The following is an 11,372-nucleotide window of genomic DNA, read 5'->3' as shown; positions in this document are numbered from 1 at the left end:
GCTCTTGCAGAGCCGGTCACTGCGACATTCTAGGTTGCCCCGAAAGATGAACGAACAGAGAGAAATTTTTTACTGAAGTTGTCGCTAGAGTTGTGAAGTCAAACTTTGACAAGATGGTCATGGCGGATTATAGCTATGAGCTTAGTTGGCGGTGGGTTGTTGTGGCTTGGATGGGGTCAGCGATGCTACGAGGCTATAGAGGAGATGAGTCTATACTTGTTGGCTTGAGGTGTTATGGTGACATGTATTTATATAAGCAGGGAGGTAGGTGGTTACATGACAGATCTAATCTGGTAACCTAGTCCTATGATAATCCAACTCTGCTTATCTATTAGAATCCTATCTATCTGTTTAGAACTCTAACTGTCTCTTTATTCCAATAATATTGCTCTCATATTTATATTTATACTCCTGGATTTCTAATTATATTAGATCTCCAATTTAAATAAATCTTAGAATATATTTTTATTTAAATTTTAAATTAAATTTTTGGGTGTTACATGTGAGTTGAAAGGATGGTTTTCTTAAACATCTTCTTATGATATCCTAATTTTTATCGACTCTACCTAAAGAATGTCGCATACAAACAAACAAGACAAAACAACCAAACATACATCGATACATTATTTTAGGTCATATTTTATTTTTAATTATAGGCGACACCACGACAGAGCCAGCCATTCTTATTTTTGGGTGATAGCGCTTATATAAAGATAAAGACTTGTGATCACATGAGGCAGAAATCCATCGTTTGGATAGGTCACAACTTGTGCACTATATGAATTTTACAACATAATCAAGGAACTTATCACAAGAACACCTTTATGATTATGTTAGGGCTTCTACGCTCTACCACTACCTTTTTCTGTTTCTAATTTATGTTTTCATCTTTAAATTTAAAATTCAAGTCTAATTTAGAGCTAAGTTAAAATTTCTATTTCCAACATAAATTGCAACAAACAAAAACTTAACATGAATGCAATGAATTTTTTTATTCATTAATTTATCCATTTAAGCAATTGCTTCAAACAATACATATAACTCACTAGGAATAATTCATATAAGATGTTTTACCATAATAATTATTCAAGAAAATAATTCAAACAAATAGCCAAATTTTTATATTTAAAATTAATTTAACTTTTAGGAAAATAGCTTAAATTTATATTTTTATTACAAAGACTCTTTAAATTGTAAATCTTTAGAGAATTTTTCTGAAATTCTAAAAATAGGATTTTGGTGAGTTACACAAGCTCAACTTCACTACCCTCACTTATCTACCTGAAGGAGCTCCTGTGATGATTGGTATCTTCTACATCCTGAACCATCCCATGGTTATTTTTTTTTATTCTCATGCATAAAATAGTTTCATTAGTCAAAAGATCATTGTCAAATGTCAATTGCCATTTTACCACACTAGGGGGCTATATGATTGCAACGCCAGGAGGCAAGGTTGCAACCAATCATGTCAAACGACGCGTGCCAATAATGTTGGGTAGTAAAATTTTCAAAACACCATTTTAGTTTTGGGATTAGAGGGTGTAGATATCATCTTGCGAACTGATTGGATGACCCAAAACCAAGCCGTAATTGACATTGCAGCCATAGCCATTTAGATACATTTCCCAAGTTGTGGAGAACTTACCGTCACACTCGATTTTGGAAGGTAAACCGAATGCGAACCATATATGTGCCAGGATCAGAAATTCACGTACACAGCGATTACATAACTGAACATCATCGTATAGTTCTCGAATAATAACATAAATAAGTAATACCTTATTACATCATGATGTCAGAGACATCCATATAGTCATTAACTTAAACAGTAATCAAAGTGTTAAAGCGAAACGCAGTACTAACGAGACCTTCACTAGCAGCTGACTGGGGGCGGACAGTATGCAGTGCCATTTTTTGTGTTCAACAATCTCGCTACTTTTTTGTTCATGAACTACTCGTTTTTTGTTGTTGTCTCGAGAGCTTATATAAAGAGTTTTAGAAAGTAATCGACAAAATCATCTAGAGAAAAGGTATCCTTGCTCCAATCTACGACTTTTAAGTTACCTGATTTGGTCATGCATGGAAGGATCGATAGAGATCGATCAGTTTTGTTTTGTACTCCGTATCATGAAGCATATCATGATCTAAAGTCGCTAGCGTAGTGAGTGGTAATTAAGCGTGGCCATGGTGCCGCGAATTCCACACCGGCCCACGTACGGTGCAAGGACAAACCGTGGGCAACGGCACCTTCCATTTCAACCAGTACTCCATCTATCCAGTAGTACACAAACACAACACATTACATACATCCCACGCTCTCTGCCGCACAGGCCACACACGCCCCGCTCCGCCCGTCTACCCTTCACCCAAGAACCGCCCGCCGCGCCGCGCCGCTCCCATGGAGACGCCGACGCCGCGGGTGAAGCCCGGGTTCAACGGCGTCGGCGTGGGCATGGGGTCGTCCGTGAACGGCAGCAGCCGCCGCGCCGGCTACTACATGGGCCCGGCCGGCGCAGTGGCCGTGGCGGGCGGCGGCAGGGCGGCAGCAGCAGCGCCGGTAGACGGGTGCAGCGTGGCGCTGCGCGTGTTTGTGCTGGCGGCGACGCTGGTTTCCGCAGTGGTGATGGGCGTGGACCGGCAGACGAGCACCATCCGAATCACCGTCACCGACGCGCTGCCGCCGCTGGAGGTGCCCCTCACCGCCAACTGGTCCTACTCCTCCGCCTTCGTGTAAGACTGTCTCACTCCTGCCCCCCTCTCTCTCTTTCTCTCCACCGCCTTCTTATCTTCGTAGCGCTATCTAGCTAGCTGGCCATGTGATTACGCCGCATATGGTGATTTCACAAATAATTGCCCGTACGTGCGCGCTCGCATTTTTCTTCTCCACCTCGGTCTTTTTCTAGTTAAAATTTGCGTTCACCTCTGTATTTTTTTTCTTGTGTGTGTGTTCATGATAAGCAACATCATCAGGGTACGTATGTACTACTAGCTAGCTATAGGCAGTGACACATTTATTTGCCACACCGGACAAATTTAGTAGTGCGAATATAAATATGTCTTGTAGTAGGATTCGAAAAATGCGCGCGGGTCAATAATTAATCCGTTTGCGCACTTGCATGTCCTGTCTAACGTCGTTATTATTACAGTCAAACTTGATTCTTAAATAAAATTTCAGTCACGAAATAGATTCCTTTTTAAAAAAAAAACTCAACGAGAGATTTGCTGAACAAGTTGATTAGAAGGCGATTAAAAGCCAACGGTTCAAAAAAAAAGCACCCCACCCCCACACTTCCAAACGCACCACCATGCACACAGGAAGGAATTAAATACTGCTGTTGCTACAAATTCTCAATCACTAAATAAATTGTCTGCCCCGCGCGCATATACACATGTCACACATGCTGCCCCACTAACAGTCTACTACGTACTAGCGGTCTAGCTCTACGTTTGTAGTTTTGCGGCACGTATTAATTAATGTCTCTAGTGTACGTACAGTGTACTAGTTGTTGTAGTCGTGGACTCGTCGAGGTGGATAGCTATTAGGGATGTATCGTTCCAGATACGATACGAGGCAGCACATATTATGCAAGCGCGACAGCGTATAGGTTTGGATGGTGGTGTTTCCGTAGGTCGTATGGGGGTACTCGGATCCGATATAGTTACTTGGTGGTTAGGGCCTGTTTGTTTACCCCAATGGATTATATAATCTGGATTATTTTTGAAAGATTATATAATCTGGATTATATAATTTGGATTATATAATCTGAGTAGTCTTGTTTGTTTATCTAGATTATCTGGCGTGTTTCTGTTGGGCGGCGGGCTTCTCCGATCCGATAGGCGCAAAAACGATTCGGTAGATTATAATGGCAATGGTGGGTAATTTCTAGGAAACTTGAAAGGGTAGTGGGGAAGTGGGAAAAAAATAATCTGAAATAAGCACCTCCTCACTTGCTTATGGATTATCATAATCCAAGGGGTTAGATTATATAATCTGGGCAAATAAGCTAGACTGTTTGTTTGCCTCTTAGGATTATTTAATCCAGATTATATAATCTGGAGGGTAAACAAACAGGCCCTTAGTTCTTTATCGTAACAACCAACTGCACCAATTAGTATATATATCCCTCCAAACTAACCGTGAGTATATAGGTTTACTAAATTAATTAGAACAATGCATATATATATATATATATATACACATTTCCGAATCATTCCGATGAAAATTATTAAGGCAGATCACTTAGAGCCCCGTTTTGGTAGGACTCTCACTTGCAAAAATAGCTTTAGCTCTGGCTTTTTCTTAAAAGCAGCTTTTCAGATAGAGCTGCATAAACCATTTCGTAAATCGTTTTGCACAAACGCTTTTATCATACAGGCAGAGCCATTTTCCTGTATTAAAATAGTAGAGCCAAAACCGATAAAGCTACTATTTATAGCTTCTTCTGCGTATTATAAAAATGGCTCTGTCTTTTAGGTGCTTTTCGCAGCAAGCCGTTTTAAAAAAATATTGTTCGGTAGGGCTCTGGCTTTTTTTATAGAAAAGCTAGAGTCGAAGGTCTGCCAAACAGGCTCTTAAACATGTACTAGATCGACTCAGATTGCGACTAAGAAAAGTAGAGAAGAGCACAAATGAATTATTGTGTAGACACATGATATTGGTACATCCATGAACAGCGTTACCAAAATATCGGATTGAAGAACAGCATCATGGCCAGCGGCAGCCTATTGGAGCGAGCAAACAGGCATCAGCAGCCGCCGCCGCCACGCCGCACGTATATATATATAGTGTAGACTGCCCTGGCCGTTGGACAACCACAGATCCACCTAATTTCCCTGTCTCTACTGTTTAGAGCACCAATTTCCACATTCATCTATTTAGGGCTTGTTTGCAAGAAGTTCACTTCAAAAGTTTCAGTTTTTTTTTTCTAGCTTCTTCTATCTAAACAGGCCTCGCTCATTAACTATATACCTTTGAAAAAAATTGAAACTCACACCCACATCTTTAAATGGTAAAAAAACTCTAAACCCACATTCACCTAACCAACAAACACACGTCTTTCAATTTATAGTATTTATTATATCATAGGGTCCACTTAGTTAATCCGCTAATAGACTGCTTTGGATTCTAATTTTAGTGTAAAGTTGTGGTGCATAATATAAATTTAACCGCTTTTAACAAATATTTTAAATCTAAATAAGAAACAAAACGACTTATCTAAATATCTACTAAAAGTTTGTAACTTCACTAAATTTTGTAAAGGTAAAATAGTCCCAGTCAGACAGGACCATAATATATAATAATTATATTCCCACCGATATCTCCCGTATCTGTATAGAATACGGTGGCCCGAGAGAGATCGAGAAAGAAAGAAACAAAATGCTTTCGTGAGGGCGACCGATCGGCAGCAGCGCCTCTATCTATCTACATCTATCGTCGTCGCGCTCTCTCCTTTTGGTTCCACGTAGTGCACGGGCAAAACAAAGAGCCCTTCCCCTTCTCCTACCTAAAAGGAAACTGCAGCACACACTGCTTTGATATATATATTCCAGACAAGGACGCCGCAACCAAATGCAATTCTGAAACATAGATTTATCACTGGCTATATATTTAGAGCTATTCGGAGTGGTTTTTATGTCAAATAGGATAAAATTAGACAGCCTTTTCTGGTGAAGTAATGTAGAGTTATGCCGAAACCAAATGTTAATATTATTGCACGGAGACGGTCGGCCAACAAAATGGCAACCCATACTCTCCACCTAATGTGGACACCTGTGAGTTTTACTCTCTCCACGTCGAGTAACCCTAAAAATTATTGCAAAATGAGCGAATCCACACTTTTCTACTTAAAAAAATTAAAATAACCACCAGACCATATATATTTTAGTGTTTAGAAATATATGTGTGTGCAGCTTGTGATGAGCGATCGAGGTCATATGCATACATATGTGAGCATGCATGAGCATGACCTGGCGAAGGCCGGAGAGATGCGTGGCACGTTGGCCACACCACGTGGCCCTGTCCGTATACTGTATCATTATTGTGCGAAAGGAGACAGTAGTTGATCGATCGTCCTGCGCCGTGGTCGATCGACTGGCGCCCATGGCCGGCCACCATCATCCCATTCATCTCCGTCGGAATCAGAGCGCGCGGGCCAGAGGGGCCCCACGTGGTGCTCCTGCTCTGAGGCTATCTGCAACCGTTCCCCCTAAATTTTTCCTCCTATATCATTTTTTTAGGTCACATCATCAACATTTCACCCCCTATTTTTTCATCTCCCGCAGCGGTTCCCCCTAAATACTCCCCCTATATCCCACTACACTATAAAATATCATTTTTTATACATACTTTTCATCTATTATAAATTTTTTATCTACTAACAATTGAAAGTGGGCCCACGTGAACAGTGTTTAGAGGGAGAGAGAGGCACACGCCAGAACGAGGGGGAGAGAGAGTCTTACCTCCGCGTAGAGTACTCGGCGATCTTCTGCTTTCCAGCGGATCGAATAATGCTGGGCAAGTCCTGGTGATTCCGTAGCATATGATGTGTTGGGTCGCATGCTAGACCAGCCGTTTGCAAGGCCAGGCTACCCAGGGGCGGTAAGAGCATCTTTAACAATAAATTCTATATTTGAGTCTTTAAAGTTAAAAACCTGTTTTAAAATGATTAATGCCAAAAACAAAAACATTTACAGGTGCAACAATTGAGCCCTATATCATATTATTTTCAAATAGATCGTGTTATTTAGAAAATAAAATGTTAGTCATAGTGTTGTAGCATGTGGGGTATTATATTTAGAGTTCCGAGAGACCAAGCACTATTTTTTTTAAATAGAGCAACTGTTGTAGCATGTTTTTAGCGTTAGAGTACTATATTTTAAAATAGGACCCTGTTCACAGCTCCTGTTGGGAATACTCTTAGCCTCTAAATTTTATACTATAAAAATTTAAGGAGCGGATCATATTTGGGTGAGTGAGAGACTGTTTTTAATCATTTTTGAATTAAAATTACCTAAGAGTTAAAACGGAACCGTAAAAGATACATTTCCTTGCCACCCATGTATCCAATCGTGAAGAAACATTTGGACTGTATTTGGATGGGACTCTGTTTCGATCATTTTCGTCGCGACGCTTCCGCAGCCAAATGCTTGGATTATTGCTCCATTGAATTTCTTATGTTTTTTTTCACAATTTGCATTATGAAGACTATAGATGCGAGAGTTTCTTCTACTCTTTTAGGTTGTCCCGCGCCTGTCCATTCCCTGTTCCCATCGGTACCTGCCAACTGGTCTGGATCATCAGCTGCGTTGCGTGTGGCCAGCTGCATGCTGCACTTACCGGCCGTAGCTATCCGCCGGTCCGATCAGTCCGTACCTACGTGGCCGAGGCTGCTTTACGTCATCAGCTATTGTGAATCTAGTGGTCAAAACACTACTAGGAATTAACCAGTACTGTCGAGCCAAATAAACATATATATAAAGCGCGGTTAACATCACGGGGAATAATCAGGTCTCTGAAAACGATACGACGAATGCATTATTCAGCTAGCGTTCAGAGAGCAACTAGATCCATATCCATCACCCACGCAGCGCAGGCACGCACTCACTTGGTCCATCTCGTTTTCAGTGACAAACTCAAACCCCACCGATGGTACGGTGTTAATTGCATTGTGTACCAATCGCTCTCAAAATTATATTTGCATTGTGTACGCAGCTACTTCGTGGTGGCGAACGCCATGGTGTGCCTGTTCTCGGCGGCGGCGCTGGCGGCCTGCCGGAGCCGCGCCGCCATGGTGCCCGTGATGGTGGGCGACCTGCTGGCGCTGGCCCTGCTCTACTCGGCCGTGGGAGCCGCCGCGGAGTTCGGCATCCTGGGCGAGCGCGGCAACTCGCACGTCCGCTGGCCTAAGGTCTGCAACGTCTACGGCCGCTTCTGCGAGCGCGCCATGGCGGCCGTCATCGTCTCCCTCATCGCCGCATTCGCCAACCTCGTCCTCCTCATGCTCAACATCCTCACCATCCACAAGAGCTCTTCCTACTACTAAGCTAGCTACTATAGTATAGAGAAAAGAACCATATACAATGTGAGCTAGCTACTCATATATAGCTGTTGCTGTTTGCAATTGCATGCATGGGGATTAACTAAAGATCGACCCCAACTTGTTGAAAGAGTCCACTGATCGCACGCGCGGAGGATGTCCGACCCAACTTGACCAAGACCACGTCTTGAGCCTGCATGCACTGTCGTGTTTGCCGCCCTCTGCTCTGCTTGGCAGCAAGACGACCGCCACGCCACGCCTCGTCCGGCTGGCTGGAACTTGACGCCCTCAACATGGGCGGGGCCTGTCCATGATCACAGAGGCGTCGTCGCGGGCGGTACAGGCAGACCTCAGTGGGCCGGATAGCCGTAGAGCGACAGAGGCCCAACAGAATCAACTGAGGCCACCAGAGTAGAACACTTCGCTTCAGCTCATACGGACGTTGGAATCAGCAAAAAGGCAAGCAAATTACAACCAACAGAAGAAGTTTTTAAAAATCTTTACAGAATATGGTAGGGGAAATAGGAGGCCAGTAAAAAAATCTAAAGTTATGCTGAGAGTGGGATTTCAACCCATACAAAAAAAAAATAGGGTGACGAAAGCGGGGTTCTTGAGAGTGGGATTTAAACCAATTCAACATAAGGTAAATTTTAATAATAAGATGAAGAAAGCTGGAAGGCCAATATAAATATTTTTCAAAAAAACAATAATTTCATAACAATAAAAGGTGAATTTGAAGAATACTGTGAAGAAAGCTAGGAGTCCATCAGAACTTTTTTAAAGTGAAGAAAGGACAGCAGATATATTTTAAAAAAATTATGTTGAGAGTGGGATTTGAACCCACGCCCTTTCGGACCAGAACCTTAATCTGGCGCCTTAGACCAACTCGGCCATCTCAACCTTAGATGTTAGATTGTTGATGTGGTTATACTTTACAGTAGGGCTCTTATGGCTTTGTCATTTCAACGAGCACACATAGAATAAACATCTAGTGATGACTGGCATGTCTGGACTGATCAGCAATGCTGTCCGATTTACTGCATCCTACTAAATTTCGTCCGGTGGTGAAGGTGACAATGGTGTCTATCTGGTTTTCATGGACGGATAATCATTGATCTGCCTCGTGCCCTCGTATCACGGTTATCAAAGACAATTCAGTACGTGAACTCAGCCTTATTCCAAACTCCGTATTTACCTAAAAATTTAGCCATGGCACACATCCATACATCATGGTCGCAAGGAAATCCCAACTTGGGATGTGACCGTTTCTTCATCGAGGCAGTAGAGCTAGAGCGTCGATGAGATGCATCCTAAGAGAGGCAGGACCCTTGGCTGACTCCATCTCAATCTCTCCCGCCATCCAGAGTCCAGACCAAAGATGGCAAGAGAGCATCCTGCTGCAACTATGGTATTGGAAGGTTCCATGGCGGCAAATGCAGTAATAAGAGCAGTCACAGCGCACCCTGCTGCATCTTGGGCGCACCGTTGCTCAGGCTGACAACCAGCTTCCCATGTGTGATGAAATCAACGGCTCCACGTACCGCGGCGGCAGCGCTGCTGGATAAACCAATCAAACAGTTCCTCCATCTAGTTCAGTAAGGTTTTTTTATAACTTGCTTGGATTTGAGTTAGGAGCATGTGAACCATATCAGTCAATAGAAAAATGCAGCAACGAAGTTGTACACAGTTATGAACTTTAAAAGTTGCGGTTTTGTGAGGACGCAGGATTTCAATTTTATTTACCTCAATTCAGTTAAATCAGTATAATCTCGTTATATTCTTGATTGCATTGGAATTAGTGAAGAAAGAACAGACGAATGTCGAGAGAAGGTACGTAAGTACCTTGAAATTGGAAGATGCGGCGGCTGAGCGAGAGGCGAGCGTGAGAATCTCGGACTGATGACTGCTACGGCTGATTCCAACCATTCCTACTCTTTTCTCTCACTATTTTTTTAGAGCAATGATCAATATGCAAGTAGTCATAAGTTAAGCGTGCAAACATATATATTGGTCCATTAGATCTAAATCCAACCATGTTTCATATTTAATATTTAAACTCTTCCACCATCAACTCGTGTTTCTTTATAAAAAAAACCCTAACAACTCATGATTATATTTACAGTTAGATCTAGATCTAAAAAGGCATATACAAAAACAGGTACAACTCAGACTCGTTCTAAGCGTCAAATCGGTCCGAACCGAACCGAGCTACAGCGAACCCAAGCCAGCTCATTGTGATCGAACTTTTTTTCAGCCCTACTTGCCCGCTTGCATCTAATGTTGCTTGCATATTAATGGTTGCCATTTTGTACTTCCAATTCATTTTTAAATACCTCCCTCTCTCTCATTCCTCTACCTATTTCTTCTTCTCTCCAACCATTCCCCCTGTTTAGCCCATTTACACTTTAATTGAGTTATTTACCTTTTGTACATCAGTTTTTTGGGGTTTTAAAAAAATGTGCAATATTTGTAGTACCGTACTACACATTGTTATCTCGTAATTAAACTTGAAAATGATCAATTTCATGGTTAATATCATTGATTAGTGAATATGGGAAGATTAGAGCCTCCCTCTTCAGAGAGGGATCTACTTCTCTCACTGGATTGAGGGGGAATACAAGGGGGACACCGCTGGAGCAATATGAAGGGGGGTACTCGGGGAATAGTTGGAGGCGGTCTAAGCAGAGCAAGATGAGCTTGAGACAGGCTTTTATCTGGGAACCCTGAGGTGGCGATGACGACAGGGTCGAGTACCCATAGGCATCCGGTGGAGGTGGGGTCGACCACCCACAGACGTCTGCGAAGGTGGAGGCAGCGGCACACATGGAGGGGGGCGATGTTGGCCACTTGTTTTGGATCACACTATACACAATCAAAAATAAGGAAACACAGTATTAAAGAAATAGATAACCTTCGTCATGAAGGAGTTAACCCTTCGGGGTAATTCCTTCAGTAAACGAAGGTAGGTGTTAAATGAATAAATGAACGTACAATGAATATAAAAGAGTTTAGATATGATAATTCAATCAAGATATCCTCGTGATATATTCCTCCTTTCATAAATTAACTTTACAGTTGTACCTTCGGCAATTGCAGAAAGAATTACAACAAAGGTGTCACACCCGGTTTTAGAAGGCAAACCGAATGCGAACCATGTACGTGTCAGGATCAACAATTCACATACACAGCAGTTACATAACTGGACATCATCACACAGTGCTCAAATAGTATTAAAAATGGGAATAATAGTCGATTATATCATATGTCTCAGACATCCACATAGTCTTTACAATAATCAAAGTGTGAAAACGAAACATAGATAAACGTGGCCTTCAC

The 11,372-nt window shown here is 42.2% G+C and overlaps 1 protein-coding gene and 1 non-coding gene across 2 annotated transcripts; one reads left to right on the top strand and one right to left on the bottom strand.

The window, feature by feature from the left end:
• Positions 1–2,298: 2,298 nt before the first annotated feature.
• LOC100191924 (CASP-like protein 4) lies at positions 2,299–8,173 on the top strand. Its single transcript, NM_001137348.1, is given in 2 exon segments — positions 2,299–2,730; positions 7,712–8,173. Coding segments are annotated over 2 exon segments (663 nt in total). The 5' UTR covers positions 2,299–2,398; the 3' UTR covers positions 8,043–8,173.
• Positions 8,174–8,855: 682 nt separating this feature from the next.
• On the bottom strand, positions 8,856–8,936 carry TRNAL-AAG (transfer RNA leucine (anticodon AAG)). Its single transcript has one exon. It is a non-coding gene; the product is annotated as a tRNA-Leu (tRNA).
• Between the last annotated feature and the right edge of the window lie 2,436 nt (positions 8,937–11,372).

The sequence above is a fragment of the Zea mays genome, chromosome 3 (genome assembly GCF_902167145.1).
Source record: "Zea mays cultivar B73 chromosome 3, Zm-B73-REFERENCE-NAM-5.0, whole genome shotgun sequence".
Taxonomy (NCBI): Eukaryota; Viridiplantae; Streptophyta; class Magnoliopsida; order Poales; family Poaceae; genus Zea; species Zea mays.
This window is presented reverse-complemented; position numbering and strand designations above follow the sequence as displayed.